The 20,707-nt window shown below is 35.0% G+C and overlaps 1 protein-coding gene across 1 annotated transcript in view; it reads left to right on the plus strand.

Annotated features, from left to right (window-relative positions):
- The window catches only part of ZNF280D (zinc finger protein 280D), a gene marked incomplete at its 5' end in the record, with an annotated part of 30,852 nt that extends 16,625 nt beyond the window's left edge, over positions 1-14,227 (plus strand). Inside the window, 3 exon segments of the mRNA XM_010079352.1 lie at positions 5,766-5,811; positions 8,358-8,413; positions 13,591-14,227. Coding sequence (XP_010077654.1) covers positions 5,766-5,811; positions 8,358-8,413; positions 13,591-14,227 — 739 coding nt within the window.
- Positions 14,228-20,707: the final 6,480 nt, after the last annotated feature.

Below are 20,707 nucleotides of genomic sequence, written 5' to 3' on the forward strand. Positions count from 1 at the left end.
GCTTTTTAAATTGTTACTCTACAAAAAGTTGCCTTGTTTTTTTTAGTGATCCACCTTGTACTGAGGGAATAAGGCTTAATAACTATGCCAGTACTCATTCTAATGCTCAACTCTCTGCTTTGCGCAACAAATTAACATATTTTTAAATGAACTGACAGCAGACATTTTTGTTGCAGGGGAGTTGAAAGTGAGCAGGTATCCTATACTGCCTTGGCTCACTGATACATCATTGTGGACCAGAAAATTGAACCCAGTCCAGCTTGGGATTATTTTGGTATGTAAGCAAACAAGGATCTGACCAGACCTTTTCCTTTTTCTTCATACATTGAAGCTGTGGTATTCTCTTCTTGCATCTTCTAGGCAGCAGGTCTGGTCTTTTTGCCCAGTATTGTAGCCTGGCAAAGGCCCTTCTGTGATAATGTTCTCTGCTTTGCAGCATTGACTTCCAGCTTTTTGGGGACTATACTCCTTTGAAGAGAGGCTTACCAGGAGTTTCACTAACGTGATGCAGTGTTTCTTTGCTGCTCATTTGCAGTGTTTCTTTGCTGCTCAAGTCTACCAATATCATCCCAAACCAGAGCAGTGTATAAATGGTAACCTATATATGTTGACATCAAAGCCTGTTTTGCTCTGAACTTGATCCTAGCTTCTGAAACTAAAGGCCTTTGTCATTCTCTTTGGGTGTTCACTAAAACATACAAGTCCTGATCTGTTTAATACTCAAGTAAGGTGCATTTTTGTCTGCCAATGATGTTACAGTATATAGTGGCAAAATATGCTTTGGGTGACTTCTGTCACATGTAACTGCATAAACTGAATCTTGGTCAAAGGAATTTATTAGCTGCTTTGCTCTGGTAGCTAAGCTTCTTTTGGCTCCTAAATACTGTAGGAGGAAAGCATGTGATGGGAGCAGATATGTTTATTGAGCCTTGATTCTGGGGGTGGAGCAGCCACAGTTCATTCACACCTTGTTCTTTTGGTATCATCTCTCATCTTCAAGGATGCTCTACTCAAGCTGCTGATACATCTGCTACTTTTGATTTCACTGCTCTGACTTCACCTTTAGTTCTAGATTATCTATGGCAAGTTTATCCATCAACAGGTTGTCTGGATACACAATGAGCTTTCCTTTTGTCGTGATGAACATCTAGTGTTCCTCCAAACTCAACCTCTGGCTCACGGTGGATATGTGTCTTGGTTGAATCTCTAATTTACCAGCTTCCAACTTAATAGCTAGAGCTAATCTTACTCTGAGATCAGTCAGTGTTATAACCTCCTAGCTATCAGAGGTTATTTCTGATGAATGCAAACTGTTCTTGATTTGCAGCGCTTTCTTTTTCTGCATAATCCAAGTCTCTGAGATTAATCTATTTTTACTGGTATTTTTGTCCTCTTCACTTTTAGTATTCAAACAGTAACAGTTTTGGTGATAGCGAGCTTCTGCAGCCACTGTGGTAGTGCTGATAACTGCAAGGATCCTGTCATCCATTGTCTCTTAAGCATATTTTGTGATTGAGCATCTGCACACTTACTCAGTACTCTAAAGTCTTGTTCTTTTTTCTGCTTTTTTTTTTTTTCTTCTGACAGAAGCCATGTTCTATCTTGAATGCTGCAGTTCAACTTCAAGCATTAGTTACATACTACAGTTTTTTCTTGCAGGATTTATTTCTGTTTTGACACAGCGGCATTCAAAAAAGCATACTGGGTTTGTGTTTTCATTGTGAACGTTCTGTTGCATTTCAGAGGAAGTTGAATCTCTGATATTTCACTTCGATTCAGATTTCCAGCAACAACAAAACTGGAATATGATTGCAGATTTTCATGACTTTCAGAAATGTTCTCTAAGAATTTCCCAGTTACACTAGATTGACACTTCGATTTGAAGTTATGTGAATTATACCTCTTTTGAATGCTCGTTTGTGATGTTATAATTTAGTTGTTTTACAGCTTTGCTACAGAAATTTAAGTTTCAGACTTGCAGTTAAAACACTTACGAGATACATTCAGATTTGCCAACTTGATGTAAATAGTTCATGTAGAAACAATTGGCATCATCATCCCATTTCCATTTGTGTGAGGATCTCAGAGAAGTTATTATGTGAAAAACTCATAACATAAAAACAATACTAAACCGTGCAAGTAAGCATGCCTGACTCACTATTTAATATCTCTGATGGTCCCAACAACTACCAAGTTACATGAATAATGCAACGCTGAACCACATCTGCAAGGATAAAGTATGAATATTCATGGTATAATGAGTCTAGCTTATGGTCAAAGAATTAAGATTTTGTTTATATGCACCTTAACCTGTCTCCTCTTTGTTACTTTTAGGACATTCAGTGTCACTGCATTGTGGGCTCGTAAAATGGAGTTGCAGGGCAACCTTGCTTGATTAGCAAATTCTATATAACCTTTGTTTTGAAAGTCTTTCTGACAAGAAAGTATAAGTTTGTTCCTGTTATTCTGTTAAATGTTTGTAACTGCAGCTCTGTGCATAATAACACTTCACTGCTCGTGATAATAATAGTTATTATGTAGCTGTCTTCATTGCGAACTCCCATTTTACAGGTGAGAAACTAGAGACAGTGTCACGTAATATGAATGTCACCATCTTTCCTTTCCCATTCAGTCCCTAACAGCGTAAAACTTCATAACATTAGAAGCAGTGTTTTCTTCTTTCTAAATATGCATTCACATTTACCTCCAAGTAAATGCTCATATAGTTAAATATGTGTGGGAGAATTGTGCTTTATGAGTCGTTATCTCTACTAAGAGTTACATTTTTCAAAATAGGGAATTTCTGCTAAAAGCTAGAGTTCTTAAAAAAAATTTAAAAAAACCTCAACCACAAACCCCGAAGACCCTTCCATTGGTAGTAAAATAGAATTATAACACTGGGTATGGCTCAGTCGAGTGTCTGGAAGATATCTTGAGCCACTTAAATAACCTAAAGTTGTTTTCTGTAAATTCTTGAAGCTACAGTCATCCTAGAAAGATTACTTTTGGTTAGGGGTAGACAAAAAAAAAAAAAAATGTTTGGCAAAAGATGCCAGCAGAGTTTCAGTGCTGCTTACCCAAGAAGCCGTGGGAGTAACTGTTTGGTTGTAAGAAAACATGGCAGATTGCTGGGAAGACAGTTGCTTATGATTTGAGCTCTGTGTGTGCGCAAATATGCATAATTTTATTATGTGAGAGCAGGAGAAGCAGGGAGACTGTATGAATTTCAGAAATGAGAATACTCCCAGCTGTGCTTGGACTGTGCATTTTAGAGTTTGCTTGGTTCAGTGACTCCAACTCTCTTCCATTGATCCGAGGTGTCTCCTCATGTATTGAATAAAGTTTCAGCTCAACCTGAATTTAGACTTTAAGTGTATAAATTAATGTTCTTACTTAATTGGCTTTTATTCTGAGTCTCTTTGGTTTTATTGCCCCTCCATTCTTTTGAGTATCTCAGTCAAGCTGAAATTTTGTGCTCAGCTGCTACATTTTGGGGGCATTTTTTTTAAGAGATTGGCAATTAAGGGGCATTTTTTTCATTGTTCGTAACTAGAAGTTTATTTTTATGTAGAATAAAGAATCTTTGGAGAGTTCTAGAGAGGTTTCAAAATTGCTCTTAGTTGTGGACCAGCAGGCTGTACTTACTGGAGATGGTCGTGATCTTTTTTTTTTATTTTCATAATGTTCTTTCCAGAGGCACTGTAGCTCCACAGATGTAAGAAAGTATGTTGCCTTTGCTGCTGTTGGAGAACTATGGGATTTCAGATTTCTCATCTCGTAAAACTGTTGAGAACACCACAAGGTGATAGTCTTCTACGGTTTACTATCCATATATGAAATTTCTCCTAATTACAAATTAGAAGGAACTACTTTCTAAAACCTATTTGGAAACAGAATTAAGGTTGAGAATATATGTTGGGAATCCAAGGTAAACCACATTAACAAAGATGTGGTTATCACAAAGTTTTATAAACCCTGTTCACTTCTAAAACAGCATAAACTAGCCAGTTAGAATCTGGTTTTTGAGCTATAAAACATGACTGCAGAAAACTATCAGAATGTGATGGTGCAAAATAATGTTCGTAACGTATTTAAAACAACCTACAGGTATTGGATCCAACTCACACACACTTATTTTGGTGGCAAAACTTACATTTTTCAGACAAGAACATCGGTATGTTTTGTCATTGGATATATAATATCTGATTTGTGTCTAAATTGTTTTGCTATCTCAAGAGTGACTGGTTTTGGACAAATTACTGTTTCCAACATATTTGTTTTAAGTTCTTGCATAGAAATCATTAAAGCATGAAGTTAAATAGTTGGTGTTGCATCATCTTTTACTGGTCTTGCTACTCGTGATTAAATACCTAGAGAATTTCAAGTCCCTGACCCAAAGAATGTGTTGTCACTTGATTTATCCCGATCACTTTTCTTACTGTTAATTAGGTGAGCATGGTTACAATGCTATTGTAGCAATGTGATTTTAAAACAGTCCTTTTTCTGTAGTTATTTTTGCCATCTTTTCCTGCAAATTAAGATGTAATAATTAAAATAGTTATAAATGGTTGTTAATACTACAGTCCAAGTTGTTGGTTACCTGCTAGAACATTATGGTTTATGGTATATGCTAAAATTCTTTAAAAGGTCTGGGTTTAGCACTGCTTGCATAGATTAAATTAGGAAAATACATGTGGTACATATCAATCTAATATTAGTATACATTTTTCATAAAATTAAGTTGATAAAGCTATTTCTTCTGTCAAGTATTTTGTACCTTGTAGACAGCCATTAAGAGTCGCTGAGGTCGTGAATCAATTTATGATTAATAACATGATTTAAATATACCAGAGGCAGCACCATACATCAGCAGATTACATCTTCCTTTAGTGCAGCATCAACAAAGAAGATACAGGCATAAGCAATTTTAAGGGTTTTGTTCAGTTTTTCTTTGTTTTATAGGAAACCTTTGAAAGGTTAGATTTTATATTAGAACTGATGACTTAACAAGGTTTTGAGGAGACATGCTGCTTGCTATCTCTGCAATAGCATTTTCTTGTATAAACACAGAAAAATCAATGTTGGTGATCTTGTGATAAGCTGTTTAATTAATGTGGTTTTAAAAGTCAATAAATTTAAATAATTTATAGCTCATCTAATGTATGGACTTTGTCTGTGAAGGTATTTTGAGGGGAGTATCTCCTCCAAATAGTAGCTGGAGGTCAGTTGCAATGTTTTACAGTTGCCCTAAAGTAAACTCCAGCTGTGCTCTGGGTATTTGGGTTATGGGAAACAATTAAAAGAAAACTGACCTTGTTTTGCAGAATGTTTTTGTTGGTTCGTCATGTAGCTTTATGCACTTTTAAAAAGTGCATTTCACCAAATCTGTCATTTCAGATCTTAAATACTTCAGTTATGGTTTACATGGTCTTTATGGTGAGGAGATTATTCATCATGCTGAATTGCAGTAAGCGCTAGAATAAAAGTATTGCTAACCATCTTAAGAGTTTTGCTTCCTGGTTTTCATGAGGAGAGATAAGTGGAAGAGGCTTCATGGAACAAGTTTATTTTCCAGTTTCTGTATGCCCAATAAAACACTTTAAAATTCTGAAAAGCTCTTCTGGATCTCTGAAGTACATTTAAGCTGAAAATAATATCAACTTTAAAAATTGATTTTGTATTACCAAGTTGCTTTCTTACTGTAAGTATCTTCATCCTTATCTCTGTGTGAACTATACATTCAATCTTAATTCATTATCCACTAGGTTAAAGACTGAAATCTCCCTTAGAGAGAGAGAAGCTAAGTTGGAGGTAATGTGTTTCGTTTTCTCCACACAGTCTAACAATACCTCTGAACTTTGTAACTAATGTGAAGATCCAAGGCAATTAACTATTTGTGTACTACTGGGTCATGGTGTTCAGAAGATACGCAGAGTGCAAATATGTAGCTTTCTGTGGTTTACTACTAAAAGATGTGGCAGTGTTGGAGGGTCACCTTCGGTATCTCTGCTACACCCAAAGATTTCCACTTTGCAGTCAGTCCGTTCTGGTTGATTTGCATGCTAGGCTCCAGTGAAGGAATGGTTTAGTTGCCTTATGTATCTTCATTTTCAGGAAACCTGGAAGTTGACCTGAAATATAATGCGAAATGTGGGTAAATAATAACTCTGTACTGTAACTTACAGAGGGTTTTTATTATTATTTGTATCTCTTTAGAGAGGAGAATCTTTGGAAATGCCTCTTCAGGCCTGACTTTTTTTTCTTTAGGCATGTGTACAATTTTTTCTCTGCTTTCTGCCTGTCAGGAAGCTAAATGATCTCACAGTGTGTCCTCTTAACTTTTTTCAAAAATATCTTTGGATTCTGATTTTACATAATTTTATTCTGTAAGAAGTTGTCTTTCTGTTGCCCTTCAAAAAGGGCAATCTCTTACAGAAATCCCAGCTGGTAAGAGAGTGGGAGAAGTCCTCAGACCTAGTAAAGATTTTTCTTATAACATGCTTGCCTGTTTTCCTAAATGTAAAAGGGTTGCCGAGGTTTTTATGACAGAAGCAATGATTTTGTAGAATGTGAGAAGACATTACCACTTCAGGTGTGTTTTGTCTTAGTTTTTCTTTTTTTTTTTTTTTTCATCCCATATTGTGTTTCAGCATTATAGAAGACGTGAATTTGCTTTTTGCTCCACAAGATTGTGTTCCATAATATTGGCTTTCGTTTCAAAATAAAATAAAAAATGCAACATCCTCCCCAAACCCAAACAAAGAAAAACCGTAACCCACACCAGCTAGCCCTTAGAGTCAGAAAGGATGGAGAATACAGACAGAATAGGCTACTTCAGTGTTAGCTGTCTGAACTTACAGGACATCTGAGCCAAGACCTTTCAGAACAGTGAGCTGCCGTTCGGGGTGGTCTGGGCCATGAGGTACCTCTGGTTGTTTTTTCCAAGGTGCCATGGAATGGCTGTTACTTCACTGCAGCCAGATGCTTGATGTTTTAAAGGCTGTTTGCTGAAATAAACAGCAGAAGGTCAAAGGACAGAAAGATCCTGAAGAAGAGTGCTGAAGAACCAAAAATACAAATTGATGAATCAAGTTGTTTAAAAACATAGCATGTAAGACTTGGAGAGATAAGTCAGAAAACCTTGCTTCCCTGGTAGTTCCCAGGGTGAATATGGTCAGCCAGGGCAGAGGAGGATGGTGGATGGGGAAGGAGGTTCTGTAATAGGAAGACGAGCACAGTAATTTTAAGTCAGAAAGTGTTTCTTGGTGTGGGTCATATGTTTATGGGGTTTGTATAACAGAAATATACTAAAGTACGATAGAAGTGTAGCAAAGGGTGTTTTAGAAGATGGAATACACTTAACTTTACCATACATTTTTAAAATACTTGCTGCATAATTTGGCCTCATTGAAACAAAATACACAACCTCTGTGACGAGGAAAAAAAAGCTATGGTAAAAGTATGTAACAGTGTTTACACAGTTTTAAATATTTAAGAGGTTGTGATACCAACAATAATTTAAAATCTTAGTCTTTCTCTATGTGCAGTGACCTTTTCTACTTTAAACTCAAAATTAAGTTATTGTTGTATTCAGACTGGGAAAAAAAGTTTACTTTCTTAATTTTGTTGCTTAGGCACTTAAAATTTCCTAATGAGAACAAAAATTCCATGAGTAAGATGCCCTGTAGCATAGGAGATGTTTTTAGAAGACTGGTGTGGCTGTTTCCAAATGGTACTTTTCAGTCACTTCCTTTTCTACTCTTTTAAAAAAGTGGGGGAGGAAATTGGCTTTGTTCATGTTGAGTGAAAAAGTTGTTTAATTGCCTAAGTTTTAATAGAGGCTCAAAAGTTTCTTCTGTGACAAGCATTTTATTAAGAATTTTCCTTTTACTTAATGTAATAGCATCTGTAGGGCTAAAACATTGTGTAATGCTTAAAAAACAGACTCACCTCAATTTTGTCTTTTTTGCTTTTCCTTTCCTCATTTCGCCTTTTTTTCCTTGCTAGGAAAATGCCAGTTTAGGTCAGACTTCTTTTTTTCCCTTTCAAATAAAAAGCTGTCCAGACTTAGTTTACATCCTATCCAGTAAGGCATAATTGAAATTATGTGTATGAAAAAGGCTACAAGAGTTGCTTTGAAGTTTTACTTTTTCTGTTGTGTTTTTAGGGGTGTTCTTGGTTTTGATTTTTTTTTTAACTTGGAAGACTATTTGCACACATCTATACCGATATCCACGCTCAGTCTCTGCTACACAGAAGATTTATGGGGATTTCAGTGTGGAATTATTTCTATAGCTTTATGTTGTGATCAGTTGCTCGTGAATGTCAAATAAAAGAAATATAATTAATTATTGCAGAAAATTTCAAGACCTAGTATATCTGAAGGAAAAACAGAAACACCAACTTTTGAAAGGTAAATACAATGATCAGCTGCATCTTGAAAGCAGGTACATAAAATAACACATGCTGTGTTATTTCTCAGGTAATTGGGCAAAAGTATTTAATTAGTGTTTTCATAATGTGTGTTTTCTATGATAGAAATTTTTGAATGGTGGTTGTAATGTACTTACCCAACAAGATATGTAGAATTTCGGTTCCAAGTGTCAGAACCCATTCTCAGTAATGTGTAAACTGCAAATTAATCAAGATTCGTATGGCATTAAATAAATTGTACAGATTGCTAAAAGAGGCATTTTTTTATAATATTGCATAGGAGTTAACAGTATTACTGGGACAATTGAGAAACAATTTAAAAAACAGTATAAAATGTTAATTCTTGGATAAAAACCTGTGTCATTTGTGAGAAGCATACTCAAACAGATTTGTAGCAAATGTGTGAAATTGTTGAGTAACCAACAATTATAGCTCTACACTTAAAATATGTAAAATTGTGGAATTTTTCTGTCAGCCTGGGGTAATAATTGAAAACTCATCCGTTTCTTTTGGCACATATTTTGGGTAGACTTATACTTCATAGAATTCATCTAAATTATTATTCCAGATCCCACAGCCTGAAATGTCTTATTTCAGTTAGTGATCTGTCACAATTGTTGGTGCAAATTTAACCTCTAAAAGCTCAGTCAAAACATAATTATAGTTACTTGTTATATGTGTATTTATAATGCCTTTAAAAAAAAAAAGGCAAACTGTTTTGGGAGTCTTTCAGTAGGTTACTTTTCTTCTGATTTATCTGTCTGTATTCTGGCCATATGCAGTGTGGGCCAAATAATTTGAAATTTACTTTCACTTAAAATGCTTGCCTAAGAATTGAGACTAAATGGTTCAGGAATTAGAAGCTAACTGTGTCTTTAAACTATGGATTAGTAAACAGTCACTGTAATTCTAATTGAATATGATGTACTACTTTCTCCTCTCCTTGTGTTTTAAGTAGACAAAAATAATTTTAATAAATCTGTTCTGTGTTTTCTGTTAAAACTTCATTTGATAACTACTTCATGGGCTTTAAGACCGACATCTGGAGTATTGTAGCTCTAGCACCAGAGATTCTCGGTTCTCGAACACTTTTCTCTGTTATTAAGCCAAGGCAGTTGTGTTGATATTAGCCATTAGTTAGTGCTGCAGGAGCAGATGAGTGCATGAAAGCAGCTGCTTTTGAGAATCCTGCGTTTTCACCGCACTGTCGTTCAGAGGTGTTATTTTAGACCAGATTTGTGTTCCCTGGACAGAATGCCCGTACTGTGCACACACTCAGAGCTGTGTGGAACAGAAGTTGTTGGTTTGGACTGAGGACCCAGCTCTATTTGGAGTTGGAGAACTTGTGAATCACAGCTTCCAGTTCATTTTCCTCAAAAAGAAATCTTAGTTTGTATACCCCAGGACTGTTCTGTAAACCAAACCAGTATGTGTGAACGATCAAGCACTGTGGCTCAAAACCATGGTGGTGGTTCACACCAAACTGTTAACGGAAATGCAGCTGTAATACAGGTTTTGTTACCCAGAAATAATTTTCCACAGACTGAAGGTGTGTTCGCACAATACTTTGCAACTACTCTGTATGTAGGTGTGTAATTGTCACTTGTTTATAGTTTTGTTCTGAAGTTGTATGATTTTTTTTCATGCTGTAGAATTTTTCCTTGAATTATTTTTAAAATCTTAAAATACCAATATAAATAATAAAATACTCTAAATAAAGGTAAGTGAATGTGCATAGCAAAGAGCATAAAAAAAAAATTAAAAATTGAGGTAGTAGGATTTTAAAACCACAAATATCCAGAGCCTAGCTTCCTTCAGCCTCACTTGGCACCCAAATCCTTTCTATACAACGAGAAAAAGAAAAAAAAACCCACCCTTTAATTTCTAGGCTTCTGTAGGTTGGGATGGGTGTATGTTTGCACCTGGTAGACTTACTTCTTGGATTCAAAATTTTGTCTTTATGCTACTCCCTTCAAGTATTCTTAGTCTAAAACCTGACTTCATGTAGACTATATGGCAGCTAATCCATCAGTATCGCCTATATGTGATAGTCTAGCCACAGTTGGGATCATGTTTTAGAAAATGGGTTCATTGTATTCATTAAACAAAAGCCAGATTTTACATTTTAACTTTTCACTGAAATCCTCTTTTCTGTATGATAGAAATATTAAATTCTCACATTTTCTGGTCTTTTTGCTGTCTCAATATTTAGATTTCTTACACCACAAGCGGCATTGTTTGCATGTAGAATAGTAAGAGTACATTTCATTCCTAGTATTGGATGGCAGGCTGTTCTTTTTCAGCTACTGACTTGTTAACAGGATGATTTCGTGGAATCCTATAGGATTTTTCTTTTTATTGTGGGATTTTAGTGTGTCACAATTGCTAGGTTTTGTTTATTCATCTGCAGCTCTAAACAGAGGTAAATTATTTAATTTGAGAACTGTTGTATCTAAGTTAACTTACTGTTGTGCTTAGTGATCTAAAAGATCACTAATCTTTGCAGGTAATTGTTTTAGTGATGGTGATTGTTGTGCAAGAACTTAATTTTATTTTTGTACTCTGTTTTATTGGTATAAATGACTCATGGGAAGGCATGCTGACGAAAGACAGCATGTTTCTGCATGAGAAATGAAGTTTTTTTTCTTCCACCCCACTTCCTCTCCCTCCCTTCCTGTGTTTTGCCAAAAATGAGTGAGAATGAGAGGCTGGGTTTGGACGAAGCTGGGATTTTGGTTACTAGAAGGTGAGGGAGATGGTGATGGATACCTTTTTTATATTTTAAGGGCAGATTTCTCCTGAGTTTCTCAGCGTAAATTGTGTGTTTGAGTACATATATGTAATCCATCTGGGATTTCCAGGGTGGAAACACTGCTCTGTTTGTGCTAATGAAGCATTAGTCATCCCTTTATTTAAACTATTTTTTTTTGCATATCTGTGTTCAAAACTTCCCACAGAAAGCATAATACTGTGCTTGTTAACTCTACAACTCCACCTCACTCTCAAGTTGCTTGTTGAAAAGTAGTAGCTAAAGGTTATGTATATGCACAGTTTCATCAAGAGTTGACTGGATTTTCAGGTGAGAACAATTGTAACTATTACTGGCAGTTATATGGCTCGGTATACCTTAACTGTTTCTCTGGAATAGATGGGGTAATTAGGAACAGTTATGGCAAGACCAGTTATGTTGTCCACAGCTGGCAGATGGTTCTGAGTGTTGGCTTTTGTGCTGGAACTTAGTCTTGAGTTTTCCCTCAAATATTACCCTTTTTTGCCTTTTTTCTAGAAGTTTGAGAGAGAGGAGAAAAACTTGGATAGAAAATCTGCTTGTATGTTCGAGCATGTAATTTACTGGTTTCAATAGTCCAATAAAAAACGCCTTTGTTTGACACAAGTAGGTTGTAAATTGTTAGAGATTGACCTATCTCTTGATATAATTCCTTATTATGAATGAAAAATCAGTGTAACAGGATGGAAAGATTCTTACGACTACCTCAGTGATCAGCAAGATTTCACCCTTCAGGGATATGTCAGCAGTCTCTTATCCCTAGTCAAAATATTCCTCCAACTTGAATTCGAAGTAGGAAATGGATATTCTTGATTAGTTTCTTTACGTGAAAATAAATAGATTTCTGAATGTTTGTAGTATGTAGCACCTTTTCCAGAATAACCATTTTCTGTAGAACTCAGTATGATTTAACATATAGCCCAGTCACATGAATTCCTGCATCAGTAGAACAACATGTCTAGACTTTCAGCTTGAAAATATATCATAAAAACCTAGCAGGAAATCAGTTATTCCTTTTAAGAGTCCTGGAACTGCCTGTTGCTTAGGTAATGTTAAAAGTGGTTTTAGCCAAAAATTACTCGAAGCCATTTTTAAAACTATTTGAAGAAAGAAAGTACAAATGCATTTTGATTAATGAGGTATTTGGTGATATTATCTTTCTCACATCATTTGTTGGAATGTCACTGTTCAGAGACTATTTCCAATTAAGTTTTAAGTTTTAAAAGTTAATTTGGGAGACATTTTCACCTAATTTCACTTCCTATATAGAATTTATATTTTAAATCAGACCAACTGTTATTCTTCCATCTTCCCCCCCTCTGCTTTATTTTGTCTGTCACCATCATCATTTTAGGTAATTTAAGCTACTAATCATTCTCAAAAAATTTTGAATGGGTCAGAAATTATATTAAACTTATACCAAACTTAAATTTTTAGAGCAAAGGATGGGAGAAGCTGGTGTTCCTATAAAAAATGAAGAGAAATATTAGACACTAGTATTTAGGACTCTGTTGGAATATGAACTCATGAGCAAATTACATGTAGCATAATAGATTGCATGTGACCAGACTGTCTTGTATTTTTGTGGGTACAGGTGGCATTTGAAGTGTACAGTTCAGTCTTTTTTTGGAGCATTCTGGTTTGTTTTTTTTTCCTGGTCACCATAAAGCACTGCATGCATGTGGCTTTATTGAAATAATACAAGGTTTAAACAACCAGTTTGTCTACAAAGTTCATACTCTGTGATTTAGATTTAATTATACAATAAGATTACTGTGTAATTCAGTACTGATCTATATTTCCTTTTTATAAACATGCAGTTCTACTCTGAAAAGTGGCTGAAAATGCTCTTTCACTGATTCACTTTTTCAGTCAATCCAAATTTGTAGTTGCTCAACTAAATTTTAGATTTAATTTCCAACTTAGATCTTTTTTTTCTTCACTTGACTATCATTAGTATTGCAGAGTCAATTTGATGGTATAAAGGTACAAACTGGCTTCTTTTTCTTGTACATGATCAACAAAGTATCCAAGTAGTTGCATCTGTGTCAAAGCAGCTGTGAGGGTAGAGGAATTTAACATTGTATTTTGGCAAATTCCATGTGATGCACAAAAGGAACAACTTAACCTTCCTTTCTGGAGATGAAATGCAGGAACTAAAGAGTACTAATTGACTGCTAAATACAAAACCGAGTTTGTAAATAAGTAAGAAAAATGCAGCTCTTAATTAAATTCAGCCCATCTTGCTATGCAAATGAGAAATACCAAATAGGAAATCTGCAATACCACTCTGTGTCACTTTGCAGAGTACAGCCTTGTGTTGCTTTATTTCATTAGTTGTAAAAATATTTTGTTTTGGTTTTTTTCAGCAAACAAGAGCATGATTCTTCAGACGAAAAGAAAGAATGCAATAGAAATCAATCTAAAAAAGTTGCATCAGTTGAAAAGAATGAAGAAAACTCATCGTTGTCAAATACAGAAAATGTTCCTGGTTTGGAACTCCCTAACAACAGCTCAAAGAATTCTTTGCATGAGAAGGGAGCATGTTGTGATTCAGATAATAGCAAACAATCAGTAGATGAGAAACAAAAATGTATTAATGATGATAATGAGTTGAAAACTTGCCAAAGTTCAGAGAATGTTATCTTGAATGAGCAGACTAAAGTACATAGCTTGGATGAAACTACACTTTCAGCAATGAACGCAAGGGACTTAAAACTAACATTGGGTGAAGATGTTAGTTTTGAGCAGTTCTTGAGAAAAAGAGATGAACCTGAATCTGTTAGTTCAGACATTAGTGAGCAAGGCAGTATTCATTTGGAGCCTTTGACTCCATCAGAGGTACTAGAGCATGAAGCTACTGAAATTCTTCAAAAAGGTAATGTTGCACCTTCATCAAAGAAAGCTGGACAACTCTCAGAACAAACAGATGAGACTTCAAAAGAAAGCAGTCCCAACAGAATGGAAACAACTGTAAACAAGACAGATGAAAATGAAGCAAGCTGAAATTATGTTAATTTTATTGTTTGTTACAAACAATGGTAAGAACACAATGGACCATTCCTGATGAGTGTGCTCATTGATGCTAATTATTAAAAATAAAAAAGGGGAGGGAGAGGGAGGAGAGAAAGAGACACTAAAGGGAAGTTTTGCATATGAAGATAGCATGTATGTGTGTGTACAACTGAATTAACTAAGTTTACAAAAGGTAACATGTTCAAATGTATCTTCCTGTCTCTTGGATGTGATATTTCTTATAAGATTGACATTTGAAGGGAGGAATAAATTCTAATTTTATAGTTAACTAGCCCGGGATAAGGTGATTTGTTTGCCAAGAAAATATTTTTTTTTAATCCTTCAGTGTGAATATCATTAAACAGTGGAATTTAGTATGAATTCACTTCTGATCCTGAAATGGAGCACACTTGTAATGAGGGTTATTGGTTTGCTGATAACTTGGGTAAACATATCCCTTTGGACTTAATGTCACATTCCTGTCTGTAAAAGCATGTAAACAGAATTATATGAATCTATGCACCTCTGTACAGGTGTAATCCTGCCAGGCTGTAAGCTTACCTTAATAAACTTTCAGTGAAAGTGGAATTATTACAATAAAAAGATATATTTGTGGGGTTTTCAGTGTGCAGGCTGTGCAGAAATACCGAACATAATTGTATGAAGTAGAACATACTGCTGAAAGTACTGTAGTTGTTAGGCTTTTGCCATTGTTTTAATTATTCTTAGCCATAGACCTGTAGGAATGGTCTGTAAGTCACACCAAAGTATGGTTTAATGTAAAAACTGTTTTAAGCAAAAAGAAGGAAAACCCCAAACTGGAAACACCAACTGGCACGCATTCTGCCATTTTGCAGCTGCTGCTGGCTAACTGCTACAAAAAGGACACAAGGGCATATAAAGTAGAATTGTACAATTCAATTTCGGGACTTTTTATAGTCTAAATTGTGTACAGAGAGATGGCTGCTCGTTTTGGTTTGGTTTTTTGATTGATTTTTTTTTTTTTTGGCTTCTAGTTAGCAGCTAGGAATGCATATGATTAATAGTAGCTTGTTCTTATGACTTCCTTGCTCCATTTGAAACATTTAGAATGTGCTTTTGACTTAGTTTTGTTTCTAATGAATGTTAAATGTTTTGAACAGCTGTTAAAGCACTGCTGTAAATTACTTTTTTTGAGTAAATATTTGCAACAAAATTTTGTCTTTGTGCATAATTTTATGCTTAGCTTGAATCTTTGGGCATAGTCTTCCCACATTTTTTAAAAAATATTTAGTGACTGTTCCCAAAAACTATTTCATTTTAAAATTGTGAATTTGAGACTTCTGTGGTTGGGTTTGGGTTTTGTTTTTGAAAATTAAATGAGCCAAGTGCCTATGCATAAACATTTTTGTAGCTGTGTGTGTTGGTAAGATGGTCTAACTTTTCCAGATCATAGAGATATTTTTTTTCCTGGGCTGTCAGCTTGTAACTGAAGTCTACTCTGTCCTCGTAGGTTAACTGGGCTCAGCTGTTAAATTAATCTAGTCAGCAAGGGTATGAAAATTTAGAGACCATCCAGCTTCTTGTTGGAGCCTCTAAATAAACCACATCAATCTCAAAAATTGCTTCAAACTCTAAAGAGTTACATGACTTAAATTTTTAATTACACCTTAATTTTCATTCATGCAGGTTCAGAAGTCTTTTAAAAAGAAAAGTGTAACAGTTTACAGTCACAGCTCTTCGAGATCTGTCACTTTAAGAACTTCAAATAGCAAGACACATGAAAAAGCTGAGAGCAATGAGTTGCAATATTCATTTATGCTTTAAAGATTTTAGTGAAATCATTAACTTGAGGTATGATTAACTAGTCTGATGTCTTCATGTACATACATGTGGAAGGTTATAAAATACAGCACCCCAATGAGGACAGTTTAAAGGATTTAACCAGCTATGGAACTTGATGTGTATGTTACTGAAGGAGTTCCTGAATGCATCTGCGTTTAAACCCAGAGAAACCTCTATAGTATTTTTAATCTGATAGATTATCTTCCATGCAAATTATATATTTTGAATAATGCTCTTATATGTGGTGTTGGAAAAGATTGAGTTCAACTGGAACCAGTTGTATGATGCCTGCTTGTAAATTCCTCACGTTTGTCTTCTATTATGCAATTAAATTTTTAAAACATTTACCATTTTAATAATAAGAATTTGGACAAATTTGGCCACCTACTGGTGCGAAAAGTTGGAAAATAAAACTCAGACTGAAAAATCTGTGTATTTGGCAGACGTTTATGTAAATTCTGAGATACTTAATATGTTAAGCATTTTTTTCCAAATTGTAGAGAATTATTATGTAAAAGGTAATATGAGGTATAAAACACCCAAATATCTAGTAGCCCTTCTAAAGGCAGAGGTGAGAGAGAACTAGATTGTTCTAGCAAGACTGTCACATAGCTTTAAATAGGCAAGTATATCAGGAAAATAGTGGCATGGTATTTTTGTGAAGGAGAAAAATTAATTACAGTTTTTCTTATATAAAGTAATTCATTTGCTGACTAAACACTGTAGGAGACTGCATAATTATGAATATTAATCCCTATCGTGTTATTTGGGAGGTTTCCTAGAGATAAGTTACATTGGTACTTTCAGTTGAAGTCACTCCAGAAGATCAAGTTACATTGAATGAATTTTGAGTTATTGGAATATAACTGCTCATAATTCAGTTTGTTTGTTTCTGAGTAATTTAGAAGTTGTTTTTCCATCCAGTCTTCAGTAGTTCTTACTCTGTGACACTTCTCTTTTTGTACTTAGGAAGACACTTTACCTCAAGTTTTCATTGCCTTACTAAAAACTGGTAACTTAAAGGTAATTCTTGGTATCCATACTAGAGTCACCATTTCTGCTCATCTCAAGAGATATTTGCTTGAATAATAGTTTTGGATTGTTTAGATAACATTTCTTTTTAAGGAAGTCATATGCTACCCATAAGCTATCTTCATTATTTGCATTTAATGGGAAACTGTTATCATCATTACTTTATGGTCGGTGAGTATGCAGTCACTTGTTGCTTCCTCAAGTGCAGCCATCATCTCAGTTTGCCTTGTACAGTTACGGAAAGAAACTTTGGCATACCTGTGGTTCAATTTTTATTTAACAGAATGGATGACTGAAACCAGGAAAAAAAAAATCAGATCAAACAGCACATACTGAGTTCTAAGTCTTGGGTGATGTATTTTAAACAGGAAAACTTGTCTAGTGAAACCATGTCTACTTTTCTATTCCTGGAAATGGGGGAAGGGGAGAGAGAGAGAAGAACAAACCTTGGGCAATAGGTGTTAAATCATGTTCTGTGGTGCTTTACGGCCAGAAGGTCATGATAAAGAATCTTGAGTAACGCTTAGTATTCTGCAAAACCTTAAATAAAAGATCTTAAAGTTTTTCTGCAGGCATTAAACACTGCTATTTATATACTGGCATGTAGAAAGAAGTTATTTTTTATGCTGTAGGATATATTAATATTCCACCAAAGACTGTGGCTACAGACTGTCACAGTAGTTGTTAGAGACTGTTCAGAAACTTTTGTGTAGGACAAATTTTATACCTGATTGTTTTCTTTGTTTTCATTAGTGTTTGATTTTTTGAGGCTTGTGAACTTATTTTGTCTAGTTGCATCCTGTATTTTTTGATGTATGCTTAATATGCCTCTAATAAAAAAAATGGTAAGTATGTTTTATGATTACTTGAATGATTTTTGCTTTAATAAAAGATTTACTCCAGTTTTAATGCAGCTCAAAAAGACTGTTCTTAGATGGAGCCTGGCCCATTGTCTCCCTGGAAATTACATTACATTTTAGTTTTTCCCTATTAATTCAGTGCTGAAAGAGAAAGTATGTTGACTGGTATTGCGTATTAGTTTACAGATGCTATGCAAAAAGCTCTCTATGTTCCTTTGAGTTTTGCATAACTATTCTAGCTCTAAGACACTTAATTAAAATTTTTTTATTCAGCCATTTCACTGACCCAAAGTAACCATGTTAAGTTGATGTTTTCTGTATTGCACCAGATTTAAAAAAAAAAAAAAAATTAGGAAAATGTCTGTGAAACGCTTTGAGGGAGATTAATGTAGTTGTTATACCTGCAAGGTGCTATAAAGCTAATGTGTTTATTGATGTAAATATGTGCTGGTTAGCTTGTCAGCAGCCAATTCTCCATTCTTTAAGCATTGCTAAACAAATACCTTATGTTATGAATTTAATGTAAATAAACTTCATTTCATATTTTAGTTCCCTAAGTTCTCTGTATTAGGCATTTAATTCAGAAGAGCTGTTTTCTCCAAAATTTTGGTGAATGGTGTAGCATATAGTGCTGTATTTATAAAAAAAGCTGTCTCATAATTTGGTAGCTTGAAAATGTAACCTTCATATGTTTTGCTCATAAATAGTGTAATTAAGAATTCCTTTGACTAAAGGGAAGTAACTTGGGGGTCTTTTTCTTATAGCTTCTTGTGACTTTTTCATTCTGATCAAATTGAAATCCTTTCCTCTCTTTTAAAGCTGTGGAAGAGTATAACACAAATACCTGATAGTTTTTAAATTGTATATCTTTGAATTACCTGGGTGTTGGCTGCCTGAAAAGAGGATTGCATTTTGTGTATCAGTTTCACAGGTTTTCAGCTGAATTCAGCTGAGATTTGTGTCCTTCCATTTAATCTTGGAAAGATTTCACTTTGAGGTAGCTAGTTGATGGCACTTAGTATATTTTTCCCAGGATACTTAGTGAAATGCAGTGTATTTGTTAGATACCATTTAAATGGCTTCTTTTTCCCTGTCACAACCCTTTATATCTTGGAAAGTCTCCTCTTGATGGTTGGTGTTGATTTTTAAGTTGTTGGTTGGTGATGGAAAACAAAAGACACTTCTACAGACGAGAAGCAAAAGTTCAGAATTTTAATTGTGAATAGTGGTGTACAACATGCAGGTCAGGTTGGTTAACCTGCTTTAGCTCATAAAGTGGAGCTTTTTTACAGATTCCTAAAATTGCAGCTCGAGGAACCAGAGCAGTTGGGCACATCCGACTCGAATGGCCCCAGAAGATAGCAAAGAGCTTCAGATACCCCTATCAGATCAGAATTCCAAAAGGAGCCGAAGGCAACACGGTCATGCTAGGGAAGTTTTGCATCTATTTGTGTGACTTTCTGCTCTGTTTTCTTTCCCACACGTATACTGGATGCCCTCCTGAGACCATAGAAAGTCCAGTTATCCTAGAGGAGATGAGTGCTTGTATGATCTTCCTTGATGGAACCAAAAAGCAGCTCTTAACATGTGGCAAGTATGTTGATGTGACTTAGTGTTCAATAGGGGCATTTTATTAATGTTTGCTAAAGTGCTGTTTCATATTAATAGGGTAAGATGTGACTTAGTGTTGAATAGGGGCATTTTATTAATGTTTGCTAAATAATGAAGTTCTGTTAGATCTTCTGAAGAGTCTCTTAACAATACTGTTTAAAATAAACATCCTTTAAACTGTAGCTTGTCACTTTTCAGTGACCGTTGTCTGAGATAGCAGGCTAGTAAGGCAGTCTGTGTCATCCTCTGTTTTAAGGCTGATAATGACTTAGCAGCCCTTTTTGAGGATAACCTGTGAAGTTCTTCACGTTTATTATAAGAGAAACTTAAATGCACAGAATTTCTATTGTTTATAAACCTGCTTGGAACTTAATATTGTTTCAATTTAAATTAGTAAGATGACCTTGTGAAAGCAGAACATACTTTTTAATACCCTGAAATTTATTTTTATTTGAGAAAAGAAATATGTTGTCCTCTGGGTTCCTCAGAAAGCAGTCTTGATGATATAAAAGGAAATGAAATTACAATCTGTATTTAAAATACAGTAAACGTACCAAAGTTTTTCCTAGCAGAAGTAATGTAAGTTACTTCTGGATGGGAATGTATAATAATCCACTCTGTACAGAACTCTTCTCGGTTTTATTTGGTGAAGTGAAAGATAAAGCATCCTCCCTTCCCTTTGCAGTTGTTTCCCTTAGTATATTTAAAATACTAGTGAGGGTGTAGTGCCAGTATCAAATCAGATGTTACATTTGTATGGGCTTTAAATATCAGGAGCAATGTTACCATGGAAGATCTCTGAAAGATGAGCCTGGGAGCTAAAATTCCAACCTCTAATGGATATTAAAAATAATGAACAGAGTACAGCATAAAACTAAAACATACTGCAGTTAGAATTTTGGCATCATTCGTCTACCTGACCCCTGGCTGTTTCATAGTGATTTTTTTTTGTCCATCCTGCAGGATTTTAAAACCCTGCTAGTTTATCCACTACACAGTCTTGTATTCTTTGCTTGTGTAATATGCCTTTTCTCTCAAATTTGCAAATTAATGAATGTAACAGAATTCAAAATAGTTATTCCCAGCTTGTACTTTGCCGCAGTTCTTTGTAAAACCCTACTAGTTTATCCACTACAGTCTTGTA

Source organism: Pterocles gutturalis, unplaced genomic scaffold (genome assembly GCF_000699245.1).
Source record: "Pterocles gutturalis isolate BGI_N339 unplaced genomic scaffold, ASM69924v1 scaffold4, whole genome shotgun sequence".
In the NCBI taxonomy this organism is placed as follows: Eukaryota; Metazoa; Chordata; class Aves; order Pterocliformes; family Pteroclidae; genus Pterocles; species Pterocles gutturalis.